This window comes from Candoia aspera, chromosome 1 (assembly GCF_035149785.1).
Source record: "Candoia aspera isolate rCanAsp1 chromosome 1, rCanAsp1.hap2, whole genome shotgun sequence".
NCBI classification, from domain to species: domain Eukaryota; kingdom Metazoa; phylum Chordata; class Lepidosauria; order Squamata; family Boidae; genus Candoia; species Candoia aspera.
In genome coordinates, this window is record NC_086153.1 from 276487870 (window position 1) to 276511643 (window position 23774).

General features: G+C 37.8%; 1 protein-coding gene across 2 annotated transcripts; it reads right to left on the reverse strand.

Annotated features, from left to right (window-relative positions):
• Nucleotides 1–3814: 3814 nt before the first annotated feature.
• On the reverse strand, nucleotides 3815–19577 carry MED6 (mediator complex subunit 6). 2 transcript variants are annotated; one of them, XM_063289835.1, is made up of 8 exons: nucleotides 19497–19577; nucleotides 13326–13485; nucleotides 10781–10872; nucleotides 9575–9657; nucleotides 7289–7397; nucleotides 6402–6517; nucleotides 5246–5273; nucleotides 3815–4694 (listed from the first exon to the last, which is right to left on the reverse strand). In XM_063289835.1, exons 1-8 carry the CDS (start codon nucleotides 19516–19518, stop codon nucleotides 4564–4566), a joined length of 741 nt encoding a protein of 246 aa, XP_063145905.1. In that variant the 5' UTR covers nucleotides 19519–19577; the 3' UTR covers nucleotides 3815–4563. The 2 variants fall into 2 exon arrangements, with proteins under 2 accessions (XP_063145905.1, XP_063145907.1); XM_063289837.1 differs by lacking the exon at nucleotides 3815–4694 and having other exon boundaries at nucleotides 5246–5368.
• Between the last annotated feature and the right edge of the window lie 4197 nt (nucleotides 19578–23774).

Consider the following 23774-nt stretch of genomic DNA (forward strand, 5'->3'; position numbering starts at 1 on the left):
GGGGACGTGCAACCCCACTGAGAGTCAACAATGGAATATCTTTGGATCCGGGGGCCCAAACAGACGCAGCCACTCAGTCTTGACAGGATTGAACTTGAGTCTGTCCTTCCCACACAGACCCACACAGTCTCCATGCACTGGGTTAGTACTTCAACTGCATCACCTGGCCAGCCTGAAGTCAAAACATACAGCTGGATATCATCAGCATATTGATGATACCTAAACCCCAAACTCTTGGAAGTTCTTTGCCCTCTCTGGACCACACCAAACCTCCTTAGCATCATGCTGCTCCAGGGTGATTTAGCAATTTCTGGAAGAAAATTCCTCAGCTGTTTGATCAAGTCTCCTGCAATCACTTTCAGTTCAGGGAATTTACTTCTGGAAACTACTCAACTGCCAAATGGCATGGTCTAGAGGAGGTTCAGCATGGTCCAGAGAGCAAAGAGAAAGTCACAGAGTTCACCAGAGAGTTTGGTTCCTGAATCACAAATGCTGCACATGCCTACTGCTGATGGAATTGGAAAACAGGCTAACATCAGTAACTTAAAAAGAAAAGTGGCAACAATGGCCAGTGTGCTGAATTGCAGGAGGATCAAATTCTTCATTTTCCATCATCATGGCAGCATATTTCTTGCTAGTAACACCTCTTCCCGAACCCAAGCCTCAGCATCCATCCATAGATTTAATATATGTAATGTCAATTTTTTCTGACACACTGAATAATGTATTATTTTAAAACTATAACTACATATATATATATAAATTTTATTAAAAGTTTTACAAAGAACATAACACAAACTAATAAAGAGTAGGAGGGAGGGAGGGAGGGAGGAAGGAGCAATTTCTTTCGCAGCAAATATAAGTACAATTACAACATTAATTCTTATTCTATGGTTACAAAAAATAAGAAGTTCCCTTTTTTCTATTATCCAGTTTTTTTTTTCTGATCATCAAAACCACAAATCATAACTGCATTTTTTCTGTTTCATGCAAAAAGTCTATAAGGGGTTTCTAGTCAGCCATATATGTAGATACTATTTTTTTCTCTGATCAAAGAAGTTAATTTAGCCATCTCTGCAAGTTCCATCATCTTCACCAGCCATTCCTCCATTGTGGGTAGTGTCAAACCTTTCCATTTTTGAGCATATTAGTCTCAGTGTGATTACCATATATAAAAACAAAGTTCCATGGTTTTTGCTAACTGCCTGTCCATTAATCCCAAAAGAAAAGTCTCTGGTTTCAGTTGTACTTTAACCTTTAAAATCTTCTGAATTAACGTATGTATTTATATCCTTTTTTTTTTTTTGCTTTTTTTACATGTCCACCAAACATGGTAAAATATCCCTTCATGTTGTCCACATTTCCAGCAAAGATCTGAAGTACCTTTATACATTCTAGACAATTTCTCTGGTGACAAATACCAATGATACATCATTTTATAAAAATTTTCCTTAAGGTTACAACATAATGTAAATTTCAGTCCTTTCAACCTCATATTTTCGCATTGATCCATTTGTACAGTATATTATAGCCAAAGATTTTAGCCCATTTTATCATACATTCTTTCACTTGTTCTTCTTCTGTCATATTTCAGCAAAAGTTTATATTTTAGTTTATATTTATTCCATACTCGAATAGCCTGTCTAACATAATGGTTGTTAAAATCTACATTCACCTTAGCTTCATCACACCATAGATATCCATGCCATCCAAACCTCAGAACATGATCTTCTAAATCCAATAACCTTCTATTTCTTGACAAGACTTACTCTTTTATCCAAACTAAACAGCATGCAGCCAAATATAATTTCAAATACGGTAAGCCCAACCCTCCTCTCACATCTTGTAATATCTTATTTATTGAACTATTTATTTATTTATCAAATTTGTCACTGCCCATCTCCTCCGACCGGAGGGACTCTTGGCGGTTTACGATATAGAGAATAAATATACAATAAAAATTCAAATAAATATACGATAAAATTCTAATAAAATCCCATTAAAACTAAAACGATTTCTTAACTTATGTTTCACTCGTGGTTTTTTCCCTTGCCAAAACTACAACTACAGATACTGTGCTCTTGTGCAATGTAATGTCAACCAGGACAAAGTAGTCCTTTAGCCTGATTCCTTTTTCCCAACATTAGTGTTATGATTATTCTATATCAACAAAGTTCATTTTAAGGGACAACTTGGGCATTCTATTCCTTCTAAGATCAGGCAGTCACAGTGCAGAAATCAGTGGCTTTTTTTCACATCTTTTCAATTAGATGTTTGACAATGGCAGCTGTGAGAAATTAGGACATTTCTGCACTGTATTCCAAGTTTCTATGAGTTTCTGTTCTATCTTGTGTAGAGCATTCCTCTCACCTTGTCTCTAATGGACCATAATCTTATTCCTCAACATACTGTGTACACACCCCCACACCCCCACACATACACATATATCAGTGTTTTCTGGGAGTATTGCTGTTTATCTTGCATTGCAACTTAATTGTATGTATGTATTTTTGTATGTATGTATGTGTGTGTGTGTGTATTTTCAATGCTGTTTACAATAACATAGCTTTAAGCAAATTAATTATACAATGCCTTTCATTTATTCATTCATTCACTCACTCAATTTTAGCTTGCTGCAATCAATCACCTCTGAGCAGGTTACAACTGGGAATGTAGGTGGCACATAGGTTGCCTTATTTTCCAGCCTGGAAATCTGTCCTGGGAATCCTCCCTTTCTCTTGGAAGTGAGCAAGGGAGATGGAAGCAGTAGAACACGAATGAGGAGAGTGAAGAGCAGGGAAGAGGAAAAGTGGAGTAAAGGAATGCAAAGCATTTAGGAGGGAGAGATAAACATCAGAAAAGTTTGGGGAAGAGTTCTGTAGAATAAGAAAGTATCCAATCATTTAAGGACAAAGTAGGGTTGTCAAGCTCTTCTTCCTTTTTCATTAGATTTTGTGTATTTTCTTTTCAATGGTGGAAAATTTCACACTAAAACATGCAGTCCTATTTTCTCCTTCTCTACAGCTCAGCAAGTATCCAGCTCATTCTTTATTTCTGCCCTATTGTTCCAGTGGAGCTCATAAGGCGTGTCAAATTTAGACACCTGGAAATATGTATCACTGAACTATAGCTGTTACATTTGAATAGGGATTTATAAGAATGCACTATTAGTGACCTTGAACCATTGACTCCATTCCCAGATGAATCCCTCTGTCCTTTTTACTATGAGGGCAACAGTAGGAAAGGAAAAATATATGCATCTTCCTCAGCTCTTTGGAGGAATGCATTACATATATTTAAGAGTATTAAGTACTTCTGAGTATGATTAGCTCTTTATAAGGAGTAATTCAAAGGGAGGAATTGATAAGAATGTAACAATAACCTTAGAACAGTTTTCTACAATCTAGTATCCTCCAAATAACTTGTATTATACCTTCTAAAATGCCCAGCCAGCAAGGCTGTGGGTCATGGAAACTCTAATCCAGCATATCTGAAAATATCAGATTGGTGAAGGTTGCCTATTAATAAGGAAAATGAAATGTCTCTGTGAATTTGGAAATGGCATTTAAAATATTTTGTTTTGTTTTCCAGTGGGATAAAATAAAAGTAGACTGGAAAGGAAAAAACACAAATGGACAAAACTTCTTTAGAATAAAAAAGGAAAAACAAAACGAGCAATGTAAATAACCAAGGAGAAAACAATTAGAAATCCTTCAAAAAAAATATTTATTCCTGTCTGTTTCCTCTTCAAACAAATATTTACAAAAATCACAGATTATAAAATAATTTTATTGACAATTACCCTACAGGATTTTTCTCTGCAGGGAGGCACAGTAAGTAAGATGTCCCTAGTCAGTGCTACTGAAACCACCAGAGAACTACAACATAATATTCTATACAAGTAAAGTCTCATCCTGTATTTTAAGAAAATATTGCAGTGATTAACTGAGAAAAGGCAAGCCTATGGAACATACTCTTATTTACTGGCTATTGTACTTCAATATATTTCAAGAATCAATATCATGGGAATCTATTTTCATACCCATGCATAAGCTGTTCAGAGGATAAACTGAAAAAAAGGAAAAAAAATCATTAAAGGTCAGTACAATAATCAATTCATGTTAGGGACAGAAGATGATTATTTTTTGAAGTTTCTATCCCTCTTGATATTTAATTTTAAAATACATTCAGGGAGAAAATGAAATTTCAGAAAAAGGACAATCTCTGCATTGCTGTAACCAATTTGTTTGGAAAGACCTGACAGAACAATGGAGCCAAACTCTATTTATGAAAGAGAAGGACAGATGTTTCAGACCACAGGAGGACACTAATAAAAAGCACACAAATATTAGAGCTTGAAAAGGTCCTCAAAAGATTCAAAAAGCGAAATTCAATCTTGAACACTAAAATAGGTAATTCCATCCTGAAAGTTGCTGTAAGTTTGTAACATGAAAAAAAAAAATCAAATGCTGGAGTTTACCATCCCATTTTTAGATGGCTAACTTGTTTACCTCTGTTTCTTTACCAAGTCCTTACTAGTTATGAATGTCATTTTCCCTTCTGTCATTGGAGTCTCATTCGTTTCTCTGGTGGTCCTTTAGTAGCAGTACTCTGTTGTGTGGCCTTTGCAGCTTCCTTCTCCTCTTGTTTTATAGCTTCAGGTGCTGGTTCTGATTCTTTCTTAATCTGGTCCACTGGAAGACAATAAACCACATGAAGCCTTACATGTCTCATTATCAGTGCTATGAGATATTTCCTAGCTGCTAGACTTCATTGAAAGAACCACCTCAATTTTTACCAGTGAATACTAGAACCAAACTCAGTTCCATTCCCCTTTGTCTGGAACTGAAACAGTTCCACTTATCAGAGCAATGGAGAAATGATGGCCACAGGAAGATAATAGCCCTTCATTTCTTTCCAATTTTCAGGTAGCTGTCCATAACCCTAAGGCCACCACTCAATTCAAAATTGCCAGAATATCAAGATTGCTTGAATTTCTGCATGCCGATTTTTTTTTCCTGTGAGAAAATCTTAAGTTCTTGCTCTTTGGATGGTATAATAGAAAAAAAAAAGAATGAAGATTGGGAATTATTTACAATCCAAGTTATAGAAAACCTATATGCATAAAGTGATATGCATAATGACCATCTTGGACAAAGGTGATCTTCTCAAGAGGCTCAATTAAAACTAAACCTATACATTTGCTGAATTCTGTGTCATTTAAAAACATTGACTAAATTCTTACCTGGGACTGGTTTTTCTCCAGCCTTTTGCTGTAAACAAAGGGAGAAAAACTGAGTCATTAATCAGAAATGCACATCTTGGTTCTGGGGTAGGTATAAAGTTGCATTCTCTTACTGAAAATTCCCTGGATGGAGAATGAGAAATGTTGTTTGTGATATGTCTTGTTATAACTGTATTCAGGAATAACATAGTAAGTCACACAAATGGTTGTCACATAGAAAATGGATTTGTTTTCTATTGCCCCAGAGGGCAAGACCAGAACTAATGGTTTAAAATTACAAGCAAGTCAGTTCAGGGTAGATGTTAGGAGGAACTTGCTGACCATACAAGCTATAAGCCAGTGGAACCAGCTGCTACATTAAGTGGTGAGTTCTCCTTTGCTGGAAGCCTACTCAAAATATTATAATCTGGCATGAATGGCATAGCAGAAAAGTGTTTCATATTATTACAGAGTTGAAAGGAACCTTAGAGTTCATCTAACCTTCTGCTCAGTGCAGGATCCACTACAGAATCTTTGACAGGATCTAAACTGGAAAGGAGGTTACATGACCTCTAAGGTTCCTTTCAACTCTACAATTCTATGAAATACTGCTATGCCATTCATTTATAAGGTCATCCACAAATATGATCAATGTCATCTCAGTACTACATCCTGGTCTGAAACCCAACTGAAAAGGAGCCAGATAATAATTTCCTTGAGGGCCCTCTGGAGCTGCAAACTGAACACTTTCTCAACAACCTTCTCTTTTTAGGTAGGAGACAGGATGAAAATTGTCCAGAACTGTTGGGTCCAGGAATGGGTTTTTCTTTTTTCTTTTTTTGAGAAGGAACCCCACCTATTTAAGAGCTGGCAGAACCACTTCCTCCCTCAAGGATTCATTCACCATCTCATGGATCCAACCACATGTCAACTCTTGTCTACAGCCTGAGGACCACATCCAGTTCCTTGGGACCAATAGGCTCCAACTCTTTCCAGATAACCATGTTAGACCATGCATCAGTCAATCCCAAAGGACCTGCAAAGCCAGAGTCCAACTCAGAGCAGATCTTTGTGACTTTATCCAACACACACACATCTTGCGCACACACACACACCTTGAACAGTCTTCATAAAGGATCTCATTATACCAAACAATAGTTTGCAATTTGACTGATACCTGCACAAACTTAGGAGGAAATTTTTGTCTCAGATCTAGAAGTAATGCATCAACACGTTGCCTCTGGAAAATAGAACTTGGTTCTTCCTTCTTCTTTGCTTTTGGTTGGGCTTTATCTGAAAATAAAATTATGGAGATCATAGTGAAAGCACCCATTCCATTAGATTATAAACTTTTTGATATCTTAATTTGTAAACATAATGAGAAACCATGGATGTCTAATTCTAGTTATACAGAAATGAAACTCAGATGGATACTCTTGGTATTCTGCAATTCAGGTAAAATAGGCAACATATACTTGTTACAGCTACAGGAAAATAATTAATAAATGGCAGAAAATGATAATTCTTTGAGCTGTGAAGCTGAGAATACATTTTTAAAAAGTATTAATGGAAGGACCTGCCACCCTATACGGAAATATTATATTGACATGTGATATTTCTAGAGTGAGAGCCAGTGCGATGTTGTGATTAAGCCGTTGGACTAGGAGAGGGAGGCCCAGGTTCTAAACCAACCTTAAGCACAGAAGCCGGCTGGGTAAGCCTAAGCCAGTCACTTCCCTTCAGACCTAATCAGGCTCTGTGACAGCCCTGCCACAAAATGCCCCCCCTCCCAATCATGCACTGACAGTTTGCTATGTGAGCTAGGCAAACACGGTGCAAAAAACCCAGAACCTGCAACCAAGTGGGACAAATGCAGTGAAGAACAACAACATGACATTTCCTGGAATGCTTCACCCATTCTGTGTTTTATTCTTTAGAAATATAAAAAGACAGCAACATCAAGAGATATTTCACTAAAGTACACAGACCGAGACCAATCACATAATTTCTGTCTAAGAAAAAGGGAAGAATAAATTCTAAAATCTGGAGTCCTGGATATCTTACCTCGTTCCTCTTGATCTTTGAAATGCCACCAATAACCTTTGGAAGGGTGATAGCGACAATAAGACATAGCTTCCTCAAAAGCTGACTGGATTCCATGTACTGCAGTGAGCTGGACAAAATAAATTTTTAAGAAAATGTGGGATTTCTCCCTAAGTACAGTATTTCAGCCAGCCAAATGGGCCAATTCACACCATAAAATATATTTTTCACATGCAGCCCAGTATTCTAAGCTTTGTCTGGTACAATTTCCCACTATGTCATTACACACCGGGATGGAAGTTGGGCAAGTGAATATATGGAGATTAAAAGGAGCAACAAGAGCAACATGCTAGCCTTCCATTCAGTAAAGAGGAAATAACAGACATGAGATAAAGTACAAGTGGTAATCTGTCCTCAGACTAATTTTATATGATCTCTGACCTAGTTTTAAAGCCCCAATACAAGAGCTAAGTCTAGACCTCTGACAAGAGCTATCTAACCCTCCCTACAGCATGATGCTAAAGGAAGTGGGAAAAAATGGTATCAGAAAGAAAAGTGGGGAAAATGTTATCAGAAAAATAGGTTCCTATGCTCATTTCGGCTCTGATTTCACGTACCTGCAGCCTCCAGCAATTATCTCTGGAAGGATTGATAAAATAAAGGAAATCTGATCATTTATTCATTTATTTAGAAGATTTATATGGCCACCCATCTTGTAAAAAACAACTCTGGGCAGTTCACTTTCTTGCAAGAAGGGTGGCTAAACAGATATAAGCAATCATCAATCAAACCAAAAACCAGGTACCTGGTCCACAATCTCCAATCCACCCAACCATATAATCCTCAGGCTCCAACCTCACCCTATCCCAGTACCTGGGAGAAAGGCATCCCTTCAAAGCCTTCCAGAAGGCTAAAAGGCTGGGAGCCTGCTAGACGCCAGGAGGAAGGATATTCCACAGGGCAGGGATGACTACAGAAAAGGCACACTTCCTGTCGCACTACATGGTAACATTTAAGGGACAGGACCTAGAGCATGCCCATCTTGTCTAGCCTAGTGGAGCAAGCAGATACCCTCAGGGAGAGACAGTCCAGTAAATAACCTGCCTAGTCTAACCTATTCCATGTAGGATTTTAAAGGTAATAACCAGCACCTTGAATCATGTCCGGAAAGAAACTGGAAGCCACTGGAGCTCATGCAGCAGCAGTGTAACTAACTGTCATGAGTACTGATGGCGAGCAGGAAGGGGCCCCTATCCAGGGGGGAAAATGCATGCGTAGTACTGAGGAATTAAGCAGCCATTCAGAGAGACACAGATCAGACCCGCCCTAACTTTCGGGGTTTATCTGTCTGGGTTTTTCCCACGCTTCTTCTGTTTGTTAGGATTCTGTTTAATGTAGCAGTAATAAACACTAGAGGCCTACTCCTCGTCTCAGCATGATTTCTGACTGTTAGGACACTAACTGAGGGCAAACTGAGGGGTGCCCAGCACTAGGTGAGCTACTGCATTCTGGATCACTTGTAACTTCCAGGTGATCTTCAAGGGCAGTCCCATATTGAACATATTTCAGTAGTTCAACTGGGAACTGACCAAAGTGTGACCTTGAGCAAGGCCAAGTACAGATTGCAAATATTTCACACATACTGTAGATCATCTTCAGTGGTCCTTCTTGAGATGTCTCCACCTTCTGTGATACTGTAGGTGAGTAGCAACCACTGATAAAACTATCTAAGCGACAATATCCTACTTATGGGAGAAGTACCTGAGTTAAATCTTGGAGAGGGAATTTTCCATCTTATGTATTGGTATATGAAGGTGAAAAAGGTGAAAGGTCCCGTGTGCAAGCACCGAGTCATGTCTGACACTTTGGGGAGATGCTGCTTTCGCGATGTTTTCTTGGCAGACTATAGAGCAGGGTGGTTTGCATTGCCTTCCCCAGTCGTCACCTTCCCTAGCAAGCTGGGTGCTCATTTTATTGACCTTGGAAGTATGGAAGGCTGAGTCGACCTGAGCCGGCTACCTGAGACAGAATCTAGCTTCCGCTGGGATCGAACTGGGGCCGTGGGGAGAGTTTCGGTTGCAATACTGCCACCTACCACTCTCCACCACATGAGGCTCTTATGTATTAGTATATAGTCTAATATAATTCTAAACTTTCATTTTTCCACTTGTGCTTATATTTTTATAGAAAATATTTTTTTCTGAAAAATGAAACTTTCAGAAACTTAAACAAAGAAGCAGAGAGCAAACCAACATATTTTGTGAACAATTCCTTTATTATAATAAAACACGTGTCACAGAGACTTACCACTCTGGAGTTTACAACTGACCCCAAGTCGGGTGCCTGATAAATCACTCCAGCAATAATATAATAATCAGCCAATGGGATAACTTTAAAAGAAGCATAGTATTAGTCAAGCCAATCCATTCTAGATAGACAATAGGTATATTTGCTTCATTTATCATATAAAAAACAGTAATGAAATTGAAATAAAATTAGATTACAAGTTAATATTTAAGGCCATGTCTTTAAAACTACCTCGGCCTTATAAAAACAGTAATATACAAATCCCTCAAATTCTCTTTGCGCTAATCAGTGGCATAGATGCATAAATAATTGGCCTTGTACTTTAAAGGTTACCGTGAGAGACATAAAATGCAGAAAGATTAAAGAAACATGGCCAGATAAAATCTTAACTATAAGATATTGGTTTGGCCCAAAAAAGGAACAGCTTGAAGACAAAGCTCATCTTGTTATCCATATTGCCTTTTACTACAAGAGCATTCCCTTATTGCTGCAAAAAATAACTTAGCCTTGAAGACAGCTTTCAACACTATCCTCATGTCCTCCAGAGCAAATACTATTATTTCAAATTGAATTGGATAGTTGGAGATAATGGAAATCTAACACCATTTTAGGGCAACATTTAAGGAAAAAAACGCAATTCATACTCTGAGAATGAACATCGTTTCTAGTTCTATTTGTTCTTCTACTGACATAATAAGAAAGGTGAACGTCCTAGCTCAAAATAGGATATGAACCGTCCCAATATAGGCTTTGCTCAGAGATTATGTAATTTGACCAGGCACATAGGTAGGGAGGGCTGTAAGGTGAGGTGGGAGTAGGGTAAAGAACTGTTATTTCCCGCTTATACCTGCGTACACACTGGAGAAGAAAATACGTCGCTTTAGACTTACAGAATCCCAGAACTGAAAGAGGTCTTTAGGCCGTTGTAGAAGCCCACTGCTCCATGCAAAATGAAAGGGGACCCTTAGGCCATCAAGTCCCACTCTATATACAAGTATTATGTCTGCACAGGGAAAATCTCTATCTATGGCAAGCTTCCACAACCTAGATATCATCCAGATGTTTGGATTTCAGCTCCCCAAATTCTCCAGCCACCATGGGCATAGGTAAAAATTCTAGGAATTAGTCTGTCTGGAGAACATGAAGACTGGGAAAGACTGGTCATAGCTTATGCTCTAACTTCTAAATAGGAAAGGTGTCTCTTACCTTGCGTTGGATTCTGTCTTTGCTGCTTACGGATAATGAAGAGAATTGGCTCTTGTGCATGGAGAAGAATATATTCTACTCCAACCATTTGACTGAAAAGTAAAAGGACAGGGCTAAATCTAGAGACATGAAATGATTGTAGAGACTATGAACACTGAAACTATAAGATATCTTAGTGTAGAGAAAAAAGAATGGTCCCTTTTTGAAAAGAGATAATCTAGAAATCATCAAGTTGTAAGTAATTCTTTTTTTTCCCTCAGTGCCTTTTGATGAAGAGTGGGGATTTATATTGATAGCTTTAATAAATTTGCTAACTGCTGGACTCCTTTTCCCCTGCATATAAGTAGGTCAAAGAAAGTGATTTAAAAGCATATTGATTTAAATAATTGCCATGAATTGCTAATATTAGGAAACATAAACCATAATGCTATTCAAAAATCTCAACTATGAATTGAAAAAATGAAAAAAGACTCAATTAAGAGGTTTCAGAATGTACAAAAAGAAATTAGCAGCTTTAATATGAAGCAAATTAAAGAAGTAAAAATAACAGGAGCAAAAATAAAAGTACTGGGAAGGTCCCAAATAATTGCTTACTAATGAGAAAATAGTTCTCCAGGAAGCAGCCTTTCCAATGCAAAAAAGGAATAGTACATGTTATTTTAGCTTCACTGAAATGGGTTTTCTACGTAATCCCTTTGTTCATAGTTTACAGTAGAAACTTTCAGTAAGACTATGCAGCAGTCCAGGTTTCATACTGGGGCAATGACTAAAGACTCTACATTCACACAGACACAAGAAAGTCAGATAAGCAGACTTACTGCAAAGAATTAGGAAGCCATATGTATGAAGAAAACTTCCATCTGATAGCACCCTAGAATCTTGCCCAATATATAAATTAATCCCCATCTTAAATCCTGGGCCCCTTCCTCCCACTCTCTGAATAAATGGCAATTTGGCTGCATGTTTCCTGGCTTTGAAGATTTGCCCCATGTATAAAAAAGGGCTTTGGCTGCATGTTTCCTGGCTTTGAAGATTTGCCCATGTATAAAAAAGGGCTTTCTCAAACAAGAGATGCCTGCCACATCAGCTTCAAACTTCAGCAACAACAGTGGTATCAACACTGTTGGTTTTGTTTTCAGTTTTGGTTAAAAATATATTGTATTGAATCAACTTTAGTTAATGTCAAAATATAGAAGCATTTGACTTAAACACAATTTTGCAATCAGCAGAAAAATAATTTATCAAACACACACAGAAAAATCAATTACAAACAAAAACAGAAGTTTAGATTTGGCACAATATAGCTAAATTATTTGCCCTCTAATCTCTAGCCAGTAAAGTTTCAGAGGCTTGGGTTGTTCGTTTTTTGTTTAGCAGTGGAATGAATATTCTATATCCTTCATATCTGCTTTAGAGATTTAGGGTAGAGTCCCCCCAGTGGGAGGAGATGGGCAGTGACAAATTTGATAAATAAATAAGATACATTTTTTTAAAATATTGTTACTGATTTAAAAAACACATAATTTCATTTATTTGATTTCAAAACAGGTTTGTTAAATTAACTGCATTTTTAATTATAATTCATCCTATTCACTGACTCAATTGACAACCAAAACAAGCTTCACTCATCTGTTTAACCTGCATTTAAATTATGGCAAATGCACCTCTCCTTTCATTTTGATAGGAGTGCTTTAAAAACCTTCAGTTTTTTCCTTTCCTAAAAGAAAAGCAGGTAGTCCTTGGTTTACAATGGCAATTGGGATTGGAATTGCCATCGCTAAGCAATGTGGTCATAAAGCATGACATATGTGACCACATCACCAGTTGTAAGTCCCCCTCATTCAGCGCTGTCATAACTTTGAACCATCACTGAATGAATGGATGTAACCCGAGGACTACCTGTATTATGCCACACATTTCTTTCCTTTTTTTTTATCGTATGGCGTAGCATTTTGGTGTTCCTGCTGCTTTTTCTTGCTGGGAAATCCATGTGAGGTCCAGCAGCCAGATGTGTAGACTATTTAGCCATGACTATTTAGTCTTTCCTATTATTTTAGGAAAGTTGGACAATGAAAAAGTTGGATAGAAGGAAAATTGATTCGTTTGAACTATGGTGTTGGAGGAGGCTCTTGCGCATCCCTTGGACTGCAAAGATAACAAATTAAGAAGTGTTGAAGTGCATAAAACTGGTCATGTCATTAGAAGGAAAGATAACAAAACTTAGACTTAATTACTTCAGTCATGTCATGAGATCAACATCGTTGGAGAAAGATGTTATGCTTGGAATGGTCAGCAGCAAAAGACGACGAGGACACCAAGAACGCGCTGGTTGGATGTAATCAACAGCAGACACAGGCCAAAACATACAGCAACTGAAAGAAGCTGTACAAGATTGGAAATCATGGAGAGAGCTGGCTTATGGAATTGCCAAGGGTCAGATACGACTGAATGGATAATTCAATTTGATTATTTTGTATCTTAGTTGTTAGTTATGCCATCATTTTTTCATGAAAGCTGAGAAATTAATAATGCTACATCAACTTACTTCAAGTGGTCCAAGGTTAGCCTTTGCATTTTGACCATTTCATTGTTGCACGTTCGATCATAAAACGGATTACTACGCTCTGAGAAATAGTCCAACACACTCCCACTGTTTAATATTGGAATCCATGAACTATCAACCCAGGAAATTCCCAGCAGGTTATCTGTAAGAGTGGGATGAGGAGCAAGAGAGAAGCAAGGAAAGAGGAGAAAAGAGAAAAACTTAATTAGTATTCAGAAAAACCAATGACAGAGTCTCACAAAAACTTATTCAATTGCAGAAAAAAAAAGTTTTAGTTTAACCAAGCTGAGATGTCCAGTGCAAAAGGTTACAAATTAATATCTATAACACTAGACTAACAATAACAGAGTAAAATCTCTTTTTAACATAGGCTCAGGACCCATAACCATACTCTACCCACTGAAGCATCTTTAATATATTTAAAATAAAATATTTAAACTATCATTTTCAAATTTTCGTTTTAGTCTCAAAGCACACAACACAGCAAAAGTGCTGGTTAAGCACATCTGAGCACAAAGCCTGGATAAGAAGTTGTCTTGAGTTCTATAGAAATAAAAAACAAACATGCAACAAAGTGATAAATAAATAATACCAGACCAGAAACCCTTGAGCAAACAAAACAAATTCAAAGCCACACCACCACCCCATCCTCCATACCAGTAGACTTGGAATATTGTTTAACTCCAATGGTATCTATGTCCAACAGGATGTTATAGCAGGATATAAGATAAAAAACATGGCACTGGGAATTTTTAGCTTAGAAAAATGATGGAGTAGTGAATATGATAAAGGTTTATACACTTGACCATTGTTTAGACAGATTTTCTTCCTTTTCCTATAATACCTGAATTCAGAGTAACCTACCGAAATCGCCTGGATAAAAGGAAGTATTTTTTACATAATATACAGTATCTTTCTTGAATGTTGCAAACTCAATAGTTGTCACTCCATACCACACTGCTTGTTCATTTCCCAATGGAAAGGAGGCAATTAGTTTTGAAAAAAGGATGCTTGGTATTCTGTAGCAGGACCGCTCTTTGCAGAATGGTAGTTTCACCAAGTCATCTTGGAATGTAACATTACAAAGAGCAGGCAATTTGAAAAATTTGCAAGATGTTAGGCAGCATTAGTGACAGGGAAAAAAGAACCCAAGGAGGGAAGAAGTGGGGTAATGAAACATGAAAGTAGGGTGGCTGGCAGTCCTTCATATAAACTATGTCTCATGGGTCTGCAGATGATTCCAGTACGTAAATTGGGTCTCTTTCCCTCCTCCATATTTCTGTTATATTTGTTCAATTCCACCAGGCTCTTTGGAAGCTTCAGTTAAAATGGCATTCCTAAAAATAATGTTATATACAGCAGATAAAATTCAAAAGAAGGGCTGCATTATTATATTCTAGCAGTGTAACATTTATCAAGGCAATTGCAATATAAAAGCAATATTAAGGAAAAGGTGCATGATACTTAAGATACCCTAGGGTCTCAGCCATTTTAATTCTAAAAAAAAATACAACAATCTCACAAGAGTTTTAGTGAAAAAATACTCCAATACTCTATAGAAAAAGGGAATGCAGAAGTGTTCTAATTCAATATAAAAATATGTTTTAGCATTATTATTACTTTCAAACCCACAGCAATTCCCACAGCAATTATTCTATAGCAGATTCTTGACTAGGAAGTTTTGAATCAACATGAAATCCAGCCTAAGCTGTGATATATGGCTACATAAAATATGCACACTTCAGAAATTTTTTATAAAGCAGAACCCGGATGCTTGAGAAGCCATGCTTAATGCAGCATAAATAGGTCTATGAATAATATATATGCTTCTCTCTAACTCTTGCTAGAGAAGAGACAGTCATATTGTTATGTCAATGTATCTGCTCCATTGCTTTCTATAAAAACAGATTTTTCTCACTGGAGTAAATCACTTTCTTCTTAAAAACAATTAAAATAAATATTACAGAAGCATCCAAGAACCCCCGTTTAACAGAACCCTCCATTGGCATTTTTTTTAGCAACCCATATTCACAGCAGGCTGCTACCTACACCAGCTGCACAAGTGATTACAGATGCACCTCAGTACACTCATGTGACATCTCTCTTTCATGGACCACACTGGTTACTAGTTGGGTTCCTGGGAGCAGTTCAAGGTACTACTTATCGTCCATAAAGTTCTTCAAGGATCAGGACCTGGATATTTAAGGGACCTTCCTTCTTTCCTGTAAGATCTAGCAAGGTGGGCATGCTCTGGCTTCCACTATGAAACAATGCCATCTTGTGGGATCCCAGAGATGTGCCTTTTCTGTCACTGCTCTGGAGTATCATTCCCCCTGAACTCTGTTTGGTCCTGATCCTGCTGAACAGAAGACTGATTGATATCCTGAAACAGAAATTTAAGATCAAATTAACCCTATCCAATGGGTGTCAGCTGCTTTTTCTTTAAGGACTGCTTTTGATTATTACTGAACTCTACTTAAAAGTATTTACAACCACCCCAAATGACGAAAAAAAATCCTAATTTAAAACTAGTTCTAGTTTACTGTGATCTTGGAATGGGTCAGAAATATGGTTTTCATTTGTACTTCCCCAACCTAAAGGTTTGTCTGCACTGAGGCTCTATGGTTCTTGTACAGTAGCTGTTATCAGTGATCAGATCACCTGACTTTCTAGCCCTTTCCACTGCTACAAAACTGGAAGAAATTTCCCTGCTTATGTAGAGTCAATGTTTGACAGGTCCCTTGACTGTGAGCATGCCTTGATTCTCAGACTGTTCTTGTCTGATGTATCCTCTGTCCACTCCTTTTAAAACCACTTCTTCCTTTTAGTTCATGCAGAATCTCACTTGGGCATATCAAACACAATACAATGCACAGTGCATACATTCATAATTGTGGAAGGAAGCAACAAAAACAAAAGCACAAACCCTTCAGAATACAATGAATCAGCAGGAAAAACAGAATACAAAAACTGGTTTCACCTAATAATCTAAACCATGGGTTGTTTTAATCATAGTTTCAACAAGCTATAGTGGTCTGATTTGCACATATAAGGTAAAGGTAAAGGTTTCCCTTGACGTAAAGTCCAGTCGTGTCCGACTCTAGGGGGCGGTGCTCATCTCCGTTTCAAAGCCTTGGAGCCGGCGTTGTCCATAGGACACTTCCGGGTCATGTGGCCAGCATGACTCACGGAACGCCGTTACCTTCCCGCCGAAGCGGTACCAATTAATCTACTCACATTTGCATGTTTTCGAACTGCTTGGTGTGCAGGAGCTGGGACGAGCAACGGGAGCTCACCCCGCCGCGCGGTTTCGAACCGCCGACCTTCCGATCGACAGCTCAGCGGTTTAACCCGCAGCGCCACCGCGTCCCTTTTTGCACATATGTTAACCCATTAATTGTACATAAACCATGACTGGATTTAAAAACACATTTTGGCTTAGGTCTTAAGACACCATACTAAAACCAGCGATTGGTTTGATTTTTATCTTAACGTGTTACAACAACCAATTATGGCTTCATCAACAAACCACACTTTAGTGATCCAGATCACAAACCAGCTTGATCCATTCTTTTGTAAACTTCAATGATCAGACAACTGATTGATCCCTATCAATGGCAGATGTCTACTCTTCCAAGCCAAGAATGTACCAAATATTAATCCCTAACATTTGTTTGGATTAAATTAGGCAACACAGTGAAACAGCAGTTAATCTACTTGGCTTGGTATCCTACCTTTCTGCCCACAAACGGTAATCAAGGCATGAAATAAAAATAAATTTTACAATGAAATTAATTATGAAACCTATTTTAATAGCAAAATAAAAATCATAAATACAACCTTTGTGCTCCCCCTCAAATCAGTCGTAGAAACCTCTTACATTTTCAATATAAAGCTAATCAGTAGAACTGAGTTAGGCTATACATGTCTACATGGGTTCAAATTTCAGGCACATACATGGCCTAAGAATGCCATATTCAATCTGTGACTTGAGAATTAAACCAAGTATAACTTCCATACACGTGGACTTCAACTCCCAGCATTCCCTAACCAGTGTGACCACAGCTGAAAATTTTGTGAGTTGAAATCCATATATCTGGAAGTTGTCCATGTTATCTATGATTGAAGCATGAGTTATTAAGGGAGGATATGAAACAAGTGATATTTCATTTTAAAAGTGTTTATTTTTCTAATACGTGGAACTGAACTAATATAGAACTTATTTTATAAGGCCTAATTTAAATAAGTCCAAGAATATTCTCCCAAGGAAATGTATAACCTTCTTTTGATCAAAGAAAGCTGAGAAATATATGACTCCATAAATCATCCACAGAACTACAGAGTTGGAAATTACCTCAGAGGCCATCTAATCTAATCCCCCTGCTTGGTGTAGTAACTGCTAAAGCATATGTGACAGATGGCTGTTTGAAGACCCCCAGCAAAGTGGAACATTCCACATCATGAGGTAATCTATTCCACTGGTTGACAGCTCTTAAACTGTCAGAAGATTTCTCCCAACAGATAATTGAATTTACATCCCTGTAGTTTCAACCCATTCAGTCTGTTCCTCTACCCATAGGAGAATGGAGAACAAATCTACTCCCTCTTCTATAGTATATAGTAACCCTTTAGATATTTAAAGACAGCTATATTTCTCCTTGGTCTTGGTTCTCTCTTCCACAAATTAAACATATCCAGTTCCTTTAACTGTTCCTCAGAAGACCTGGTTTCTAATCCGCTCATCTTCTTAGTAGCCTTTCTATAAGCTCCCTTGAGTTGTCAATGGCCTTTTGAGACTGCAGTGCCTAGAACTGGACACAGGTCCAATAGGACCTGACAAAGGCAGTATAGGGCAAGACAATTACTTCCTGTGATCTGGGCTCCAATGCCTAATACTAGATATTGTATTTTTATTTAGATTTGTTTATATCATTGGCCATTTGAGAAAATTTGGATTCTCAAAGGCATAGTACAATAAGCTCAGCAGCAGCAGTTTTAATATGGTCATCTGACCAAAAAGCATAGAAATAACCCTCCAGAAACATGTTATATTAAAGACGCATGCACATATTAGACCTTTAATCCCTCACAGACTGACAATATATAAACTAACAATACCTAAAATCTTTGTTTTCCTAAAGTTACAACAATTCTATCCCTACCAGTTTTAATGCATCTTGGCTTGGTAAAAGTTAAACATGATATATAATAGATGCATGTGCATCCAATAAGTTAACTAAATATTATCTTAATTGGACATTACACAAAATTTGGCAACTCTAAGGAAACTTCAACCAATTGATTATTCAGGAGATATATAACCGTGTATATATAGAGATATAAATAGTATGGCAATAAAACTACTGTATACGGTCTAACAAGCTAAAAAAATCAAAACGGTTGTACAGTACCAAGTTTTGTTGTTCTGCTATAAGACTGCTAAACAGGTTATTATTTCCTTCACCTGCCCCACCTCCCCAAGTAGCTCTGAATCTGAACCCAACACCTCAAAGCATGGGCATTTAAATGATTAGCTGAACTCTACAAAGTATTATCTAGTCTGGTCTTACTCAACCTGATTCAAGTGCAATGCTAATTATATAATTTCCACAGGCTAGAAAAGTTATATACAATTTCTACATTGCAATCAACAAACAAATCAAGCTAACGTATCATTTGTTCAGAAGAAAACTAGCGAAACAGGATTTGTTTGTACAGTCTTGCTGACCAATATTAGTCAGACTGTACGTCTAATTATTATGGCTTATCCCCCTTCCCAAAAGCTAGAGATTAATTTGAAGTTTGAAGGAAATCTGAATGGATCCGCACATCTTAAGCCCTCCCGGTGCAGAAGCCACCCGGGTTCTTCGATGTTTTAAAACAGAGTGGTACGTAGAGGTATCCGATCTAGGCTGCGAATATCCGTATGACCACTGGATAGCAGCGAGGAGTTGGCATTTTGTGGCTTTCCGTGTCACAAAAACACTTCGTGCTTCTGATGAAGTGGGAAACATGCCCAGGAAAACATGCTTTAGAAAAATACTAAAATAAATAAGTAACTAAGCAAGCAAACTAGACCTCGCAGTTCCATAGGGATCCTCCCTGTTTACACTAAGTACTAGGCAGCTATAACTACTCATTACCATTCAGTACCTCGTATATCGACCGCCGCCATGATTCACTTCCACGCGTCGCATCTACTCTCTCCTGACGCGAAGCTATGACGGCAACATACCATAGAGAAATACAGCTTAGATCGATCAAAAGGGAGAACCAGCGCTTGCCTAGAGCGACGAGAGAAGAGGTTGGGGTGCTTGCATATTTGTTGGTTTACGTGTCCAGGCAACCGCGGAATACGGCACGGTTTCTATAAGGAACGCTCGCAGCGTAATCACGTATTGACTGAAAACGGATTTCAAATGCAAAACGCTATAAAAGATGTTCACAGTAAACATCGGGAAGTGCTGGGCTTTAGAGTATGGTGATAATTACTTTCATTCCAATAAAGTGACTGAGGTGTATAGATTATTGCAATCTTGGTAATTAAGCCTCACTGTCTCATCTCTATACTTTCTTAGATGGATAAGAGTTTAACTTTCATCATTCCCGACCAGCCAGCAGAACTACAAGTATTAATAGAAGGCATCTGGAAGGCATATGGTTGGGGAAGCTGCTTTAGTTAACTTATCATGATAAAAGCTTGGCATGTCATTGATCAACGAATCTAAAAGTTTTTTGTAAAATGAATTATCTTGTACAATTCATTGGTTAGGTGGATGCAAGCAGATGATTTAATGTTCTACTTGTTTTGTAAGTTGTAAAATTCCTGTGCCAAGGAAGTTTAAATAACCTGAGTATTGTGAACAGGCAGTAGATCTATAACAATGATATTCTCAAAGGCAAATGACAAGCATCCTGGGAAACAATTGTTACCAAAAATATGTGGATGTAGGGCTTCTTGATTGTCTCTCATTCCTACTTGATGCATGGTTCTCAAATATTTATTATCTGTCTTCATTGTATTTGCATAGTAGGTGTCTAAGTATGTACTGAGTTACAGGCTTAGATTCAATAATGTTGAGAAAGCAAAGGGCTAGGAACAAATGTTCCTCCTGTTCCCTATTTTATTATTGACCCTTCCAACAATCTCTGTTGTCAGAGCACAGTGCTTGACATATGACTAATTCCAGCAACTCCTCATAAATTGGGCCTCATCAGGTAGAAGCAGCTGCCCAAGTTTGTCTGGACCTAGAACCTAAGCATACTGTAATTGGCCTTGTTTTGGGAAACTACCAGGGCATACTACAGCTGTCATTTAGACTAGGAAGGCTAAAAAAATATCTGGAAAAAGGTAATGGCAAGCCATTTTTGTACTCCTGGCAAGAAGACTAAGTGAATGAATTCATGAAGTAACCAGGATTTGAGCCTGACTTAAAGAAGCTACCTCTTATATTATAAGTCAGCCTGCTACAGCCTCTACCCTGTCCTGGGGAAATCCTGGATTACAAAACAGGATTTCATAAACCAACATCATGGTGAATAAGAACAGGAGAACAATACTCTTCCGAGATTATAGTGTAATTTGTCTTACTGCTAAGGGAAATGAGATGGCCCAACATTTGAGCTGAGCTTGTATAAGGATTAGGGGCAGTCAGAGAGAAGTAAATCCCAGTGGAAATATTGATGCAAATACTACTGTAGAAGGCCATGCAATCATAATTGCAGGGCACAAATATTAGTTTTGCCTATCCAGTGGAACTTTGAACATTTCCTGAGCAACATGCCATAAAATACTATGTTCATACATCTTTAACCATGGTTTACTTAAGTGTGGTTTGCTGAATAAATTGGCACTAACTGGCTAGGAACAGACAATATACTAAACAATAAAAGGTTATTTACATCCACAATGGTTGGTTCAAACACAACAACCCAAACCAAACAAGCCACATGATTTAGTATGTTGTATAAACTCAGTAACTGTCCATAATATGTTAAATTGTGGTCTTCTAAATCAAATGGTATCACATGAACCCTATCTATTATAATGTATTCAATGAATTTTAGTTAAGAAACCAACATCAGGATCTTGTGTGAACAGAAGCATTCTGGACTATGTCAAAAGAATATGACTAGAACCTGGAAAACCTGAACTGAAAGCCATTTTGAACTAACAGTAACTAACAGCTATTGATTCTAGCATGCCTTTTAAATTTTGCTTCTGTTCTAGTTAACAGTAATTGGATCAATAGAATTACCATGAGGTAATCCTGGTCTGCACTTTGTTAAATGCTTCATTTGCTCATTTATAGTCATGTGTGTTTACATAATACATTTGACAACAAAGCATGGCTGACTTACTGCCCAGTGGTTTGGCATCAGATCCAGCAAACCAAGAATAGCCTCAGTTTGCTGGAAGCGGGGTTTCTTGGGCAGCGTACCTGCAACTGTGCAGAGTCAAGTCAACTGTTACTTCTTGCTTTTCTTTTTTTTAAGTGTTATAAATAAGTTTAAACATGCACAATGCCGTAATGATTGGAACAACTGAGGGTGGGTAGAAGGAAGCTTGGCATCTTTCTATCCCAATTTCTTGCTTACCCATGGAGGAGTTTAAAAAAAAGAATGGTATGGGTGGAAGAGCCTCACTGAAAAGGCACTCTAGCCTCTGATTTCTATGCTGGAACTTGGAAGAGGGCTAACCTTAAGTTAACCCTCTTTTCCAACTTCCGTCTAAACAATGCCCAGGTTAAGGTAAATTATCCAGTAAATATCTGACCTTAAACATGAATTTCAGAATTCACTTATATTAGCTGTGTTTATATAATATAGTCAATCACTTTAAAGAGTAAATGTGTGCTTGGCATCATCTTACCCAACTTGTTGCATGGCTTGTGAACCAGGGTCAGATGGTTATCAGAAGCTGTCGTGTACTCTATATTAGGCTTTGGTTTCAAATTCTGCTTTCTGCAATCCAACATGGCAACTGCACTGGACTTGGATGACAGAATGAGTCAGGTAAATCTTTGTATTATGAGGAATAGGATGTGGGATAAGATGCCACAGTGTGTGTGCTTATTATCCCTTTATAGAAGCTTAGTATGAGAACCAGTCTGGTCTAGTAGTTAATGTGATGCCCCAGGAGTGGAAACCTGAGCTGTAGTCCTGAAAGCCAGCTCAGTGATTTTAGACCAGTTATTCCTTCTCAGTCCTAGGAAGAGCATACTGTAATACAGTAATAAACTGCTTCTGAAAGTGCTACCGTGGATTTGTCCGTGTAGCCACCAGAAAAAAAGTCTGACTCAAATGAAAGAAAAAAATGGAGTAGCATGTCATGCAAACATTGACATTGTTCCCAGTAGAACTTTGCCACAAGCAAGTATTCTTGAAGAAACAGTTTTATGTCCTGTTGCAATGAGAGACAATCCTAAGTAAGAAACAATTATGGTAATCTTTAAGTAAAAAATTAAGTTAATTTAATGGATTGTTGAGCAGACTTTCTGATAACTTTGGCTAAACTGGAGCTTTAATTTTTAAAGTACTTTTTATTTCTTTTTTGTCAGTTGAATATAGGAGAATATAATTGGGCTGGGCAATTTATCACAAGGCTATGAAAAGCACAACCACCCAATCATTACAGTTGGATTGAGTCCAATCCCCTATTCAGTATGGGAATCCATATTAAAACAACACTGACAGATACATATCTAGTTTCTGCTTGAAAACATCCAGTAAACAAGAGCCCATCAACTCTCTGGTAACTCGTTCCACTGTCAAACTGCTCTTAATGTTATAAAGGTTTTGTTACTTTTTTAACATTCAGCTGAAATTTGCTTTCCTGTAACATCCTGAACTCTGGAACTTTAAAGAATAATCTTCACCTTTTTCTGTTTGACACTATTTCAGTTGCCATAGCCCTCTCTGCCTTCTCTTTTAAAGGCAGAACTTGCCTGGCTCTTTCAGTTCAATTGAATCTGTAGTACTGAGTTCAGTGAGTATAACATTTCAGCCTAAAAATCTCTTCACATTTAATTGTCTAAAAAATAGACAATTCTCATCTAAACATTAGATGATAATGTTTAATGTAACATAAACAATTCTCATCTAAATAGCCAGTTTGGTCTAGTGGTTAAGGTGCTGGGCTAGATACCAGGAGACAGTGAGTTCTAGTCCTGCCTTAGGCACGAAAGCCAGCTGGGTGACCTTGGGCCAGTCCCTCTCTCTCAGCCCAACTCACCTCACAGGGTGGTTGTTGTGGTTAAAATAGGTGGAGGAAGAAGTATTAGGTATGTTCCCCTCCTTGAGTTATTTATAAAAATAATGAAGGGATAGAAAATAAATATAAATAAACAAACAAACATTTCACTTTGGTTGCTGCCTTACTGATCAAGTCAATTTGCCTTCAGTTCCCCTTCAACATCTGCTATATACTTT